The sequence below is a fragment of the Lynx rufus genome, unplaced genomic scaffold, assembly GCF_022079265.1.
Source record: "Lynx rufus isolate CCGP_SWC_20201006 ecotype Redwood Valley unplaced genomic scaffold, mLynRuf1.p SCAF_25, whole genome shotgun sequence".
NCBI classification, from domain to species: Eukaryota; Metazoa; Chordata; class Mammalia; order Carnivora; family Felidae; genus Lynx; species Lynx rufus.
This window is the reverse complement of record NW_025814840.1, coordinates 11,365,265-11,380,967: the sequence shown is the minus strand read 5'-3', so window position 1 is coordinate 11,380,967 and position 15,703 is coordinate 11,365,265. Positions and strand designations below refer to the sequence as shown.

General features: G+C 41.7%; 1 protein-coding gene and 1 non-coding gene across 2 annotated transcripts in view; both read left to right on the top strand.

The window, feature by feature from the left end:
• RYR2 (ryanodine receptor 2) overlaps positions 1-15,703 on the top strand; it is a 544,943-nt gene that overhangs the window by 193,601 nt on the left and 335,639 nt on the right. The window contains exon 18 of the mRNA XM_047088668.1: positions 15,355-15,473. Within this exon, the coding sequence (XP_046944624.1) occupies positions 15,355-15,473 (119 nt within the window). The remainder of the gene's footprint in view (positions 1-15,354; positions 15,474-15,703) is intronic.
• On the top strand, positions 141-247 carry LOC124518913 (U6 spliceosomal RNA). Its single transcript, XR_006963928.1, has one exon. It is a non-coding gene; the product is annotated as a U6 spliceosomal RNA (small nuclear RNA).

Genomic DNA, 15,703 nt, shown 5'->3' with positions numbered 1-15,703 from the left:
GCTGCACTGGAGAAGGGACGTGGTGTTAGGTCTCAGGGTATAGTTGATGCAGTGGGAACTGACGTCTCAGCTCAGGCTGTCTCATGCCTCTGGTCTCCTAAATGGGTTTCCTACCATTTCATCAGCAAAAACAGGGTTGAGTGCTCACTTTGGCATCACACAAACTAAACGTAGAAAGATACAGAGAAGATTAGCGTGGCCCCTGTGCAAGGATGACGTGCAAATTCATGATGCGTTCCATATTTTTACGGGTTAAATGGGCGGTGGGCATTAAGGAGGGCACTTTTGGGGATGAGCGCTGGGGTATCATTTGTAAGAGTCGAATGACTGTGTCCTACTCCATAAGCCATGACAATTCTGTATGTCAGCTAACTTGAATTTAAGTTAAGGGGTGCCTGCGTGGCTCAGTCAGTTGAGCATCTGACTTCAGCTCAGGTCATGATCTCAGGGTTCGTGAGTTCGAGCACCACGTCAGGCCCTGTGCTGACAGCTCAGAGCCTGGAGCCCGCTTCGGATTCTTTGTGTGTGTGTGTGTGTGTGTGTCTCAAAATAAGTAAACATTAAATTCAAAACAAAAGAAAACAAAAACAAAAAACAGGGTTGAACTCTGCCAAGACTACCTCATCGGAAACGGCAGCTCACTCTTTAATCATCTCTTGTTTTCCACTTACTTTTATACTGTATTAAGGAGAAGCAGAGCACTTTTCAGACTGATTACAAGGATGGATTCTGAAATGGACTGCTTAAGTTCCAAGCCCAGCTTCATCCTTTACAGCTGCAGGACTCTAACCCTTTGTGCCTCATATTTTTGCCTGTAAAATGGGCATTGCCCAAAGGACTGTTAGTCAACACATTTCATTGCATTAAATGAATAGAAATGTCACAATAAGAACCTAACGCCTTTTTTTAAAATAAGTAGCCGTTGTTAATAACTACAAGATTATTTACGTTCTCTTAAAAGAGCATTTGCATTATAGAAATAAACTAGACAGGTGTTCTGTGTTCGGCAATAAAACTAGGGAAAACTGTTGAAAAGTACAGATGAAAAGTGTGCCTCCAGCACGCCCCACGAGTTGCTGTGGGATTGGGGGGGGCAGTTAGAAATTTGACGCCAAATGTGTACATGAATGTACTCTGTGCACCATGCAAAGACCTTCAGCCAAGAGCTTCTTATAAAAAAAAACTTGTGCAAACCAATGAAACATACAAGGAATAAAGTGATAAAAGATGTGCTAGATCATACGCTGGATTCTTTGGATCAGACAAGATCTGATACTAGAGAGCCTGACTGCTGTGTGACCACAGGCAGCGTCAAAGCTCCCTGATAAAACTGCACAATTCAGTTTAGAGAAATAAGGTTTTTTTTGTTCTGGTTTTGTTTTTTCCCATGTTGAGATGGCTCAGACTCAGTATGAAGAATTGCAGGTGGAAAAACTTAATATTAGCAAGCACTTACCTTTTTTTTTTTTTAAATGTTTATTTTTGAGACAGAGAGAGACAGAGCATGAACAGGGGAGGGGCAGAGAGAGGGAGACACAGAATCCGAAACAGGCTCCAGGCTCTGAGCTGTCAGCACAGAGCCCGACGCGGGGCTTGAACTCACGGACCGTGAGATCATGACCTGAGCCGAAGTCGGCCGCTTAACCGACTGAGCCACCCAGGTGCCCCATCAAGCACTTACCTTTACTGGGTGCCAGATAGTGTTCTGAGCCCCTTAAGTATGTTAACTCATGGGCCGCCTGGGTGGCTCAGTCCGTTGTGTCCAACTCTTGGTTTCATCTCAGGTCATGGGTCTCAGGGCTGTGGGATTGAGCCCCATGTCGGGCCATGTACTGAGCAGGGGGCCTGCTTGAGATCCTCTCTGTCTCTCTCTCTCTCTCTCTCTCTTTCTCTTCCTCCTTCACTCCCTCCCTCTCCCTCTGTCCCTCTACCCTGCTCACATTTTCTCTCTCTCAAAAAAAATAATAAATATGTTAAGTCTCTAAATCCTCACAATAACTCTATGAGGTGGATAGCCTCAGTATCCCCGTTTCACAGGTGGGGAAGTGAGGCACAGTGCAGCTATTTTTTCAAGGTCATACAGTGTGGAAGCAGCCAAGGCAGAACTCAAACTTTGGCCTTCTGGCTCTGAACTGCATCCTCTCTATCCCTTCACGATATATGCTGCTCAGGTGCAGGGAAGCAAAGGACTGAGTGTGCCCTGCTGTGTTCTTCCAAGGTCATGAGGGAGAATATCTCCTGCATGTAAACAGGTAAGCTCTACTGACCTACGTCCTAGAGTGTCTGAGTTGGGAGTGACTTCTGGAGTATTCCACCCCAGCCAGCCCCTCTTGGCCATCACAGCACCGTGTCTCCCCTCTCTCTCGTTTGTTCTCTTAAACCACACTTAGACACACATGATTTAAAATACTAGTCTTGGGGCACCTGGGTTTCCGTCACTTGAGCATCCGACTTCGGCTCAGGTCATGACTGCGCTTGCGGTTCATGAGTTCGAGCCCCACATCAGGCTCACTGCTCTCAGCACAAAGTTTGCTTCAGATCCTCTGTCCACCTCTCTCTCTGCCCCCACCCCTGCTTACGTTCTCTCTCTCTCTCTCTCTCTCTCTCTCTCTCTCTCTCTCTCTTTCTCTCTCTCATTCTGTCCCTCCCTCAAAAGTAAGTAAACATTGGGGCGCCCAGGTGGCTCAGTCGGTTAAGCGTCTGACTTCAGCCCAGGTCACGATCTCGCGGTCCGTGAGTTCGAGCCCCGCGTCGGGCTCCGGGCTGATGGCTCAGAGCCTGGAGCCTGCTTCCGATTCTGTGTCTCCCTCTCTCTCTGCCCCTCCCCCATTCATGCTTTGTCTCACTCTGTCTCAAAAATAAATAAACATTAAAAAAAAAAGTAAGTAAACATTAAAAAAATGTTACTCTTCACCACATGGCAAAGTACGTTCAAGTCTTTGGGGAGTATTTTCTGATGTTTTCAGGCTTGTAGCAAGTTGCTCAGTTTCTAAAATTGTATCTATCTTTAAATGCATCTCAAGGTGGACTCTTCTCTGTACATACTGTTTCATGTCAGGACCACCGACCATTCTGCACATAATGCCCTGTGAGAAATTGGTGTGTCTTGGGGCACCTGGCTGGCTCAGTCGGTAGAGTGTGTGACTGTGAAGTTCAAGCCCCACATTTGGTGTAGAGATTACTTTTAAAAAAATCTTTAAAAATAAATAAATAACTAGGATTTGTGAGTTTTGGTAAACAATGTGTAACTTTTCTCTTTCCCCTCTTCCACATGGACCAAGTACCAGAATTAGGTTATTCTGTGCACATTTATTTATTTCTTTTGTGCTTATTGGAAATGATGCCCCTGGGTTGTCTTCTTCTTCTTCTTTTTTTTTTTTTATGTTTATTCATCTTTGAGAGAGACAGAGCGTGAGCGGGGGAAGGGCAGAGAGAGGGAGAGGGAGACACAGAATCGGAAGCAGGCTCCAGGCTCTGAGCTGTCAGCACAGAGCCCGACACGGGGCTCAAACTCACGGACTGTGAGATCATGACCTGAGCCGAAGTTGGACGCTTAACCGACCAAGCCACCCAGGTGCCCCAACCCCTGGGTTGTCTTCGTACAGCAGGAGACCTCCCCCCACCCAATTGTATAGAGATACAGTTGACACACTTGTGGTGTAACTTTAAGGTATACAGCACGATGGTTTGGCTTAGGTGATTGTGAAATTTGTACTCCAAACAGTTAGTCAGTTAGTTTGTATCCATCATCATATATATATATATATATATATATATATATATATATATGTATAATTTTTTTTTTAAGTAAAAGGAGCTGAACCCAAAAGAACTCCCCTTGTGATGAAAACTCTTAGGATTTGCCCTCTTACCCACTGCCCTGTGTAGCACAGGGCAGAGTTGGCTTATCCTCAGCATGTGGTAGCTTATGCGACCAGTGCGCACCCATCTTTATCCGATCCTCTGCCGCCACTCCTTGCCTCTGGAAATCACAGGTCTGATCTCTTTTCCTGTGGGGTTTTTGGGTTTTTTGTTGTTGGTGGTGTTTGTTTTTGTTTTTGTTTGAGATCAGACAGTAGTTGTCTTTCTCTGGCTGACTTACTTCACTCAGCGTAATCTTCTTTATCCCCTCATCCATCAGTGGACACTCAGGTTTGTTCTGTGTCTCAACTCCTGTAAATAATGCTGCTGTGAATGTGGGGGTGCAGATGTCTTTTTGAGTTAGTGTTTTCATTTTCTTGGGGTGTATTCTCAGAAGTGGAATTACTGCATCAGGTAGTGGTTCCATTTTTAATTTTTTGAAGGTCCTCCATCCGGTTTTCCAATAGCAGCTGTACCAGTTTACAACCCCAGCAATGGTGCATGAGGGTTCTGTTTTTTCACATCCACCCAACATTTGTTGCCTCTTGCCTTTTTGATGACGGTCACTCTAATGGGCGGGAGGTGATATCTCATTGAGGGTTTGATTTACTTCTCCCTGATGACTAGCGATGTTGAGCATCTCTTTATGTATCTGTTGGCCATTCATATATCTTCTTTGGGAAAGTTGTCTATTTGGGTCTTTTGCCCATTTTACTTTTTGTTTTATGTATTTTTTATAAGTTTTTTTTAATGTTTATTCATTTTTGAGAGACAGAGAGACAGAGCATGAGTGTGGGAGGGGCAGAGAGAGAGAGGGAGACACAGAATCCGAAGCAGCCTCCAGGCTCTGAGCTGTCAGCACAGAGCCTGACGCGGGGCTCAAACTCACAAGCTGTGAGATCGTGACCTGAGCTGAAGTCAGACGCTCAACCGACTGAGCCACCCAGGCGCCCCAATTTTATTATTTTAATGTTTGTTTATTTTTGAGAGAGAGAGAGAGAGAGAGAGAGAGAGAGAGAGAGAGAGAGAGAGAGAGAATGAGTGGGGGAGGGGCAGAGAGAGAGGGAGACACAGAATCCGAAGCAGGCTCCAGGCTCTGAGCTGTCAGCACAGAGCCTGATGCGGGGCTCGAACTCACAAGCTGTGAGATCATGACCTGAGCTAAAGTCGGATGCTTAACCAAATGAGCCACCCAGAAGCCCCACTTTTGCCCATTTTAATTGGATTGATTTTTTTTCTCCCTAATGGGTTCTTTGTATATTTTGGATATATACCCTTTATTAGATACACGGTTTACAATTTTTCCTCATTTTGTAAGTTGTCTCCTTTTTTTAACATTATAGATGGTTTCTTTTGTTGCGCAGAAGCTTTTTAGTTTGATTTAGTCACACTTGTTTATTTTTTATTTTGTTGCTTTTGCTTTAGGTATCATATCTGAAAGATCATTACCAATTCCTGGGTCAAGAAGTTCTTTTTCTAGGAATTTCCTGGTTTCATTTGCGTTAAGTCCTTAATTCATTTTGAGTTAATTTTTGTGAGTGTTGTAGAGTAGGGGTCTAGTTTCATTGTTTTACTTGTGAATATCCAATTTCTCTAGCACCATTTCTTGACAAGACTGCCTTTTTAAAATTTATACAAAGCTTAGGCAGATGCTATGATCATTTTACATTTCTGCCCAAAATAATAGTTCTCAATAACTATTTGCTGCTTTGAGGTATCTTTTTGAAGAGCTCATTAATCTGTGTTTTTCTCTTGCCCTGGAGGATTTATTTTAAAAGTACTCAGATGTATATATCTTTGAAAATTTTATTTAAAGGCCTTTAGAGCAATTAATTGCATCTGCCAGCATGTTTGTAGGGACTAATATTTCACAGAGAGGCACACCTTTCTTGTTTCTTGAACACTATAATGAGCACATTGTGTGGCCAAGGGAATATTTTTTTAAGTTTCTTTATTTATTTTGAGAGAAAAAAAAAGAGAGAGAGAAACAAACAGCAGTGGAGGGGCAGAGAAAGAGAGAGAATCCCAGCAGGCTTCATACTGTCAGCCAGAACCTGATGCAGCGGCTCAAATTCAGGAGCCGTTAAGATCATGACCTGAGCCAAAAATCAAGAGCTGGACGCTAAGGGGCTCCTGAGTAGGTCAGTTGGGTCACGATCTCACAGTTTCTGGGTTCGAGCCTTGCGTCAGTGTGGAGCCTGCTTGAGATTCTGTATCTATTCCTCCTCTCTCTGCCCTTCCCCTCCCCGTGCTCTTTCTCTCTCTCAAAAGAAATAAACTTTAAAAAAAAAAAAAAAGGAGTGGGACGAGTGAGTTTAGGGCACTGTGATGAGATGTCATTTGTATTACCTCAGTGGATTCCCAGGTACTTTGTGAGGTCAGTTCCATTATAATTTCCATTTTACCAATGAGGACTTTGAAGCTAGGAAGCTAAGAGGTATGATCTTTGCAAGGCCAAAGGAAAGTAATGCAGCCAGGACTGAAGTTTCGTGGTCTGGAAAGTTCATAAGAGCAGGAACGACGTCAAATTTTGTTCCTCTTTTTACTCCAATCTAGAACCTCACACGACAGATAGCCCATTTAATGAACTAAGTGATAATTGAACAAATAACTGGGTGGGAAACACCCAACAGTAACCAGCAAGATAAGAATATCTTCAAATTATTTGTGATTCCTTGTCTGGTGCTCAGCACTCTGTGGGTTTTGAGATATAGCAATTTATACAATTATTTTGCTAATGCATTCCTGATATTCTGCCCTTCTGTATATGAATAACAATGTGGTATACCTTTATCTTCACGAACTTCCACTTTTATTTTCCTAATTTTGTCAAATTGTGTTATATTTCAATCCTTGCCCCTTTTTTCTCCCTTCTCAACTTCATGTTAGCTCAAGATTTAATGAGCTTATTTTCTTCTGAAGCCTCAAAACCATTATAAAACTTTGAAGTGTAGAAAATGATGTGTTTTCTCAACTTGGCTTGAGGCCACATCTCTTGGCATTGTTATTTTCAAGACATGATATTTTCAGATTAAAAAAAAAAAACTTTAATGTTTATTTTTGAGAGGGACACGGAGTATGAATCAGGGAGGAGCAGAGAGAGAGGGAGACACAAGAATATGAAGCAGGCTCCAGGCTCTGAGCTGTCAGCCCAGAGCCGGACGTGGGCTCAAGGTCACAAACCGGGAGATCATGACCTGAGCTGAAGTCAGATGCTTAACTGAGCCACTCAGGCGCCCCCCCTGCCCATGCCTCTATATATTTTCATATTGAAATCAACTCGGTCCATTTTTTTTTGGAGGGGGGTGAGATACCTAACACTAAACCCTATTTAGTGTTTTTCCTTTACAAGTTAGTGCTGTGTTATAGAAAGAAAGCAAAACATACATTGCTTCTTTTGTCCCTTTCTATTTGCTTACAGAAGTTAAAAAGCACATTCATCAGTTTATCTCACGCTGAAACTCAAATAGTTTCTTGACTTCAAGTTTGTACCCATTTTATTTATTATTATTATTTAATTCTTTTAATGGTTATTTATTTTTGAGAGACAGAGAGAGACCGCGTGAGCAGGGGAGGGGCAGAGAAAGAGGGAGACACAGAATCGGAAGCAGGTTCTAGGCTCTGAGAACAACGAGATCATGACCTGAGCCGAAGTTAGACGCTTAGCTAAGCCACCCAGGTGCCCCAATTATTATTATTTTTTTTTATGTTTACTTATTTTTGAGAGGGAGAGAGAGAGCAGAGGAGGGGCAGAGAGAGAGGGAGACACAGAATCTGAAGCAGGCTCCAGGCTCTGAGCCATCAGCACAGAGCCTGACACGGGGCTCGAACCCACGAACTGTGAGATCATGACCTGAGCTGAAGTCTGACGCTTAACTGACTGAGCCCACTCAAGTGCTCCAAGTTTATACTCATTTTCAACAAACCACAGATTACTCTTACTTCTCTCAGTGCTTCAATCTGTGACATGCAGAATTCACTGTTAACATTAAGAAAGATGTGTTGTAATTATGGTCTGTTTTGATTGGTTGCTCACCTCCTGCTATTTGTTCGGCATGGGCCTAACACTGATTAGGGAGAGCAAACTAACCTCTCCACTGGCTCAAACTAGAAGTTTCTGCTACTTCTAGGTCCACATTCATGCCCAACCACCAAAGAAGGACAGCTTGGTTGCAGTACATGATTATATCACTCATTGGCAGTTCCATTTAAATGAATGGAACAAGGGATGCCTGGGTGGCTCAGTCGGTTAGGCCTCTGACTTCGGCTCAGGTCATGATCTCATGGTCCGTGGGTTCGAGCCCCGCGTCGGGCTCTGTGCTGACAGCTCAGAGCCTGGAGCCTGCTTCCGATTCTGTCTCTTTCTCTCTTTCTCCACCCCTCCCCTGCCCATGCACTGTCTCTTTCTGTCTCTCAAGAATAAATAAACCTTAAAAAACAATTAAATGAGTGGAACAGAATAACAGAGACATGCCTTTACAGGACTCCCTCAAGTGCACGGGCCCAGGAACAAGTTAATATGTTTGTACATAACTCAGATTCTTTCTCTTCTGGCCTCACCTTTGGTATGTTGCAAAACTCCTCCCAAACTACTTAGACCTTCTGTCAACATGGAGCTAGCTGAACTTTTCTTCTGCCTTCTCCAACCGCTGCCCACTTTATTTTCATGTGTTTTTCTTTTTCATGATCTTAATACCCAGAGAAGGGGTTCCTGTCAAAGGAGTGCTTTCTGCCTTTTTGAACATTGATTAGACAGTAAGTCTACTTGGTGTAATCTTTCATGGTATTTTTGGCTCAGCAATCCTGTTGTCCCCAGAATGTAGAGCTGTCTTACAGTTCTGTCTTTGCCCTAGTTGTGTCTGCCTATCTTTCCCTCAGTGTCTAACAGACCAGTCTAATTTCCCCTGGATTTCCTAATTTAACTGTTTTATTTTAAAATCTAGCATCGATTTCATTTCTTCATGCTGATCAATAAATATATTCCCTGAACTTTGCTTGTGATCAGTGTTGACCATTCAGTATTTCCCTACCTTTCCCTGATTTAAAGTTTTTCATCTCTGTTTCAAAAGAAGCATATTTCTAATATTTCCTTGATGATCCTTTTTCTAAATTTCATTTCTCATTTATGTTATTTTGTTGCAACCATAAAATAATTGCAGATGCTTACATAGCTTTCTAAAAGCTTTCCATGTGTTACTCCTTAAAACAGCCCCCCCCCCCCAGAGTGGGTAGCATTATTCTAATTCTATTTTAGAGACGGGGGCTCTGGGTAGCTCCTGGGTAGCTCAGACGGTTAAGCATCTGACTTCAGCTCAGGTCATGATCTCATCATGGTTTGTGAGTTCGAGCCCTGTGTCGGGCTCTGTGCTGACCGCTCAGAGCCTGGAGCCTGCTTCGGATTCTGTGTCTCCCTCTGTCTCTGTCCCTTTCCTACTTGTGCTCGGTGGCTATCTCTCAAAAATAAAAATAAAAAGTAAAAAGTTAAAAAAGAAAGGAAGGAAGGAAGGAAGGAAGGAAGGAAGGAAGGAAGGAAGGAAAGAAAGAAAGAAAGAAAGAAAGAAAGAAAGAAAGAAAGAAAGAAAGAAAGAAAAAGAGGAAGAGTGACTCTGGAACACAGAGAGAGTAAGTAACTTGCCTAAAAATTTGCCAGGACTCAACTGTGGCACATTGGCTGGAGTCCATGGTTATAACCACTATGTAATATGACAGGATAATAGTAATACCTCTTACTATTATAATTCTTCATTAAGCCTAGTAAATATCCAGTGCTCCAGTCCCCTTATCAAAGGATAACAGTCCATAACATACGTCGTTACTGCATGCAGGAACAGTCTCCTGTAACCCCTATAGACAGCTCTGGCTTGTGTGTTTCATGTTCTGTGTTGCCATGTTACTTCCCAGTGTCTTTCCCCCACGTCTTTTTACTTGAGTCACTTTGTTTACATTTAATTATCCAAGGTGGAAAATACAACTTCCCTTATTTCCATTTGCCCTCATTGAGCCTTGGGGATATTACTAATAAGGTCTGACCAAAAAGTTACAAAGGATTTTTTGGGGCACCTGGGTGGCTCAGTTGGTGAAGCAACCAACTTCAGCTCAGGTCATGATCTCGCCATTTCTGAGTTCAAGCCCTGCGTCGGGCTGTCTGCTGATAGCTCAGAGCCTGGAGCTGGTTTCAGATTCTGTGCCTCCCTCTCTCTCTCTGCCCCTTCCCCACTCCTGCTTTGTCTTGCTCTCTCAAAAATAAATAAACATTAAAAAAATTTTTTTAAAATGTTACAAAGAATTTTAACTCCTAGGTAGGGAAAAAAATAGAAAAGCAACCTATGATTTGAATAATGTGGAATTTGTGGTTTCTCTAATCGTGACTGTTGCTGTGGATATTGCAGTTCTGTGTGCATTACCTGCGCTGTGTCCCCAGTGTTTCTGTCACTGAGGGACAGTCTGATTCATACTGATTAGCACCCAGGTTGAAGCCTTCTCTTTGCTCGCCTCTTAGACTAAGAGGCTTCCGTGTAGAAATTGTCAGGTGAGGCCGTGTGCTCTGTCAGAAAGCTGTCCGGGATCCTTAACCCATGCGTAGAGCAGAGATGTAAAAGAGAAGTCCTTTCCCAAAGCTGAATAATGCCCACATGTGCAGTGAGAACTAGGTTCCCTCTAAACCCACGTACGCCTCGGTGTTCTGAGATTATAATTTTTATTTTCGCAAAACACGCGTGACTGTGGTTGAGAAAACACTTTCTGGAGAGGGCGTGTTGGCATCGTCTCTCCATTCTTCACTGGTCTTCCTTGCCCCACACTAGCCCCCTGTGCCTGAGCGGCTGCCGGTCTGGTTCTGTATATATTTTGCTCAAATGTGCAAGACTTAACATGAACTCGTGCCTACCGAGGATGCGGCGAGATCCCTAGGCTCGATTCTTCCTGGTATGTGACGTCAGGCCAAATATAGCACTTCTGTTCCGTGGTTTGTTTCCGTACAGACGCTCAACAAGTTTTGTTCAACCTTGGACCACCCTGCGCATGACCCATTGTAGGACTCGGATGCTTCCAGTACCATGAGGTTATTTCCAGACATTTTATTACACCCTCAGAGATCTTTCTTTCTCATGAACCCTATAAAGAAAAGTTACAGCCACAAAAGTTTTAAGGCAAATAGCTAAATATTTCATGTATATTACATATAGGACTTACACCATTAATTTTGAATTTTGTGTATGACCCCCACAGAAATAGACTAAAGCCCACAAAAATTCTTGTTAGTCAGTAAGTCAAAGTTTTCCCTGTTGAAATTAAAGCACAAGTAAAGTAATCCTGGAACTAAGAAATCTACATTTTCCATCTGTGTTCTATCATCTGTCTTCCCTACCTTAAAAAATGTATTTTAATATTAAAGTTTCCAGATGTAAAATATGCCAAAGTAGCTATTTTATATACTCTTCACAGTAATGACTCTTGTTATATTGGGTAAACCTAGCATAGGCTTATTTAGTTTAAACTGAAGGTATATACTAATAGTCCGTTTATATTCATTCACTTATTCAGTTGGCAAACATGAGATGGGGCTCCCTGGGCCAGAGTGTGATGGGTGACCAGGAAGCAGATTTCAACACATGTCTGCTCTCCAGAGCTCATTCTCCAGTGGGAGATTGAAATGAGCATAAATTATTTTAATACAGTGTGATCAATCCTACAAAGAAAGAATAATTCATTCTAGGGTGTTGGGAAAATCCCACTGAATGAGGTGACTTTCTGACTTTGCAAGATGATTCCCATTTTGCAGCCCCAGAAGAAGGGAGTGTATTTTAGTCTGAGAATAACATGTGAAAACATGGAAGGTGGGGCAGAGCCGACAGGCTCCCCCTGAGCCTGACAGGCCTTGATTGCCAATGATCTTACTGCCTAGAACAGTGCCTGGTAGCTACAAAATAAATGTTTATAACGTGCAAATGTATTGTAAATATACGAGCACCTAAGCATATTTATAGTATGTACTTTGAAGTAAGAGTATACTTGAACCGTCCTTTGTAGGAGGAGTTGGTAGGAGTTGAGGCAGTAGAGGAGGGTTGGGTCATCTAGGGAAGGAGCTGGCATACAGGGGAATGGGCTTTGACCTTAGATGGAACTGGAAGCCAGAAATTCAGAAATGACGGAAGTTTTTAGCTTGGACTTAGACTTGGCTTTTAGAATGGGCCGTGGACCAGAGAAGCAGTTGCATGTATAGATACAAAAACGGTATTGTATATTCAGTTTGGGAAGAGTTGAGTTGGAGGCACTTGGAGACCATTCTGGATGAAATGTCCACGAGATGATTAGGAAGTGGTACTTGAAGTCAACTGGGAATAGTTAACCTGAGTTCTTGTTGCCCCTCACTAAGCCATACCATACATAGCCCTTACATAAACTCTTATAATTCGGGTGCTCTGTGTGTGGGAAAGGGTAGGTTTGTTTATGTTTATTCTAAATTTATGAAACGAGGGACACCTGGGTGGCTCAGTCGGTTAAGCGTCCAACTTCAGTTCAGGTCATGATCTCACAGTTTGGGAGTTCAAGCCCTGCATCGGGCTCAGTGCTGACAGCTCAGAGCCTGGAGCCTGCTTCCGATTCTGTGTCTCCCTCTCTCTCTACCCCTCCCCTGCTCTGTCTCTGTCTCTGTCTCTGTCTCTCTCTGTCTCAAAAATAAACAAACATTAAAAAACATAAAAAAGAAGCTCTGTGTACTCATTTCCTGGAATTCATGAAATATGGGAAGAGAGGTATCTTGATCCAGCAGCAACCAGCACGAGCACTCTGGTGTACTAACTCCTGGTGTTTTTTTAAAGTACGTATTTTATACATAACATATTTGACATAGTTGCAGTCATAATGCATATCCCATTGTGTGTCTACTCTTGAAAGTTTACATTATACGTTATGTATTTTGCATGTTCTTAAAATTTTCACTGAAATCATTTCTGTAAACTTATTAAAACTTACAAATTCAGATTGCTTTTTCTTATTAGTTTGCATATGTGTATGTTTGACAACGTATTGTATATTCTGGTAATATGGTTATGATCTACCAAGCTTTAAATTTTTTCCTTGAGAATCTGGCAATAAGTGTTATGCACTGTTCCCATTTCTGGGTCTTATTCAGTGTGTTTAGAATTCAGTCATCAAATCATCTTTAGGAAAGTGTTGCCATTATAATATTTGTTAAACCTTGTTCCTCTGTCTCTTTTTTCCAGACATATGTTGGCATGATTTACATATACACACAATAGAGTCCTTCTAGCTGGTCTTTTTTTTTTTTTTTTTGAAAATGAATCTTTTGCTATTTCCAAATTGTTATCTTTTAGGAATTTCTTACCACAAAAAATAAAATTTTTTATTTTTATTTCATAAAACATTTGCTGTTAATTCCAACAGTTGAAAATAAAAGTCGTTTCCTCTGACCTTTCACTATCAGACTTGAGGTAGTCAATCCTTTTCGACTAAGTAGATTATTTGTTGGATATGATGTAGCAGCATTAAAGAAACATATTTGATTGAATGTTAAGCCCCAAACTCTGGAAGCCTTCTATTAAAGTCTGCAGAATATGAGAAGAATCAGATTTGTTTTCGTGTGGCCATTCCTGCATTTTGTGATATGTGCTGTGCATTTTCAAACTCTAGTCTTAAATCTTTTCTCATATATTCAAGGTTTTGAATGCTGTTGGTTTTCACACGTATTTACTGACAAAGAGAATTTATTTTTCTTGGCCTTTTACTTGCCAGTAAATATATGATGCTCTATGGACCGTAGGGCTGGACTTTGCAGCCTCAGCTCTACCTCTTTAATGCAAAAGCAGCCATTGAGGAAATGTGAATAGATGAGTGTAGAGACACAGTACAACTTTCTTTTTTTTTATTTTTTTTAATGTTTATTTATTTTTGAGAGAGACAGAGTGCGAACGGGGAAGGGGCAGAGAGAGAGGGAGACACAGAATCTGAAGCAAGCTCCAGGCTCTGAGCTGTCAGCACAGAGCCTGACGCGGGGCTCGAACTTCCAAACTGCGAGGTCATGACCAGAGCTGAAGTCGGACGCTTAACTGAATGAGCCCATTTGCAAATACGGGCAGCTGCCATGGGTTCTGCAGTAATAGGTAACAGGGAACAAACAAAGACATCAGGCTAAAATATGACCAATCTGCTAAAAACGCTCTTCCCTCTCTATTATTTTAGTTTATTTTAGCTCAGAATGAATGCGTTTTATTGCTCCATTTTTGATACCAGAAACTTTCAGTTTAAGTACCCTTACAGAAACATCTTCTTTAACTACCCATCAGCTTGTATTATTTTCTCCTATCTTGGATTTTTAGCTGGCATGGATTGTTGGAACATAGAAGTTGATTTCGAACTACACCAAAAAATGAACTCATATTTGGGTATTTTTTTTTTAACTGAACATACATTCATACCTCAACAAATTAAGTCATTAGTGTAGAAATTAGCATTAATAGCCCTTGTCCGATAATGGATTGGGGTTTGGATCAAGTATAAGTTGTGACAGCCACGTTCTACCATTACTTCCACATTCTGCCGTTTGTAAGCCTGCGCGCTTTTCTTTTCCAAGAAAGTGAACTCCGCTGGAGATGTATACACCTTTCTGCGGATTTCCCTTGGGCCCTTTGTGACACCTTGTATCTCTCAGATCACATTTTCTCAGTGTTCTATCTAATTACTACAGGTGGCCTGCACTCTCATTAGCGACAAAGCAAGCTTGCTCGGAAACCATGAATACGTATGTACACATTCAGCTTTCCAAATTCACACTAAACATTCCGATCCAAAACTTATTTTCTATTCTCTTTCTTCAATTTTAAGATAAGAAAGGGTAAATTCCATTTTATCTTCTCTGATGGCTAACACTTTAAAATACCGCCATCCTTAATCAGGTTTTGTATGTTGTATAGTTCTCTGTATTTTTGTATTCTGTTGTTGTGCAAACTAAGAAATGTTTTCTGCCATTTACCTCCGGGGGAATGTAATGATCTGTGTGGGTTAGAATGCATTGTTGTAGGGTTATATTTTCAATGCTGAGGAACTTCATAAGCTGGTCCTAACCTACCATCTACCTGTACTGTCCTCTACTTGCTCTGTACTCCAGGCACCCCAGGTATGCCCACCATTCAAGAATTCACCCAGCCTTGTACCACCTTAACCTTCCTGTCTGGAAAATGGTCATGAATGTGTTCTCTGAGGCTCGACTTAAGGATGCTTTCTTTTGTACCTCCCCAGGCAGAGTTACCTGCTTACTCTGCTAACACTGGCTTTTCCTCATTAAACTAGGACTTCATCATCTTCAGTGATCAGTCCCCTGTCACAAACATCACCTGTCCCTAATCACAGTGCCTTGTGACAAGCACATTGAGTGCGTAATAATTACATTTTGCAGAATGAACACATAAAGGAAAGGCAAGACACTGATCATCGCAGACTCTTTAATCATATTTTCTTTCTTGATTTTCTCTTTAGGTATTCTTGAAGTTTTGCACTGTGTGTTAGTAGAAAGTCCAGAAGCCCTAAATATTATCAAAGAAGGACACATTAAGTCCATAATCTCCCTTTTAGACAAGCATGGAAGAAACCACAAGGTAAGGGAAGCATTTTACTGCCATGAATGAACTCTGGCATACTTTTAAATACATTTTTAAAATAAGAGAACTTATAGAAGGCGTTTCAAGTGATTCATGAGTATTTTTCATTTCTTAATTGCAATCATAATATTATTTAGCGCTTATTTTTTTTAGCACCAATGGGGCACCGTGCAATTCTCAGTTGGTATGTAAGAGAAACTTGTAAAGTCCACTTGTGAGTGGACTCA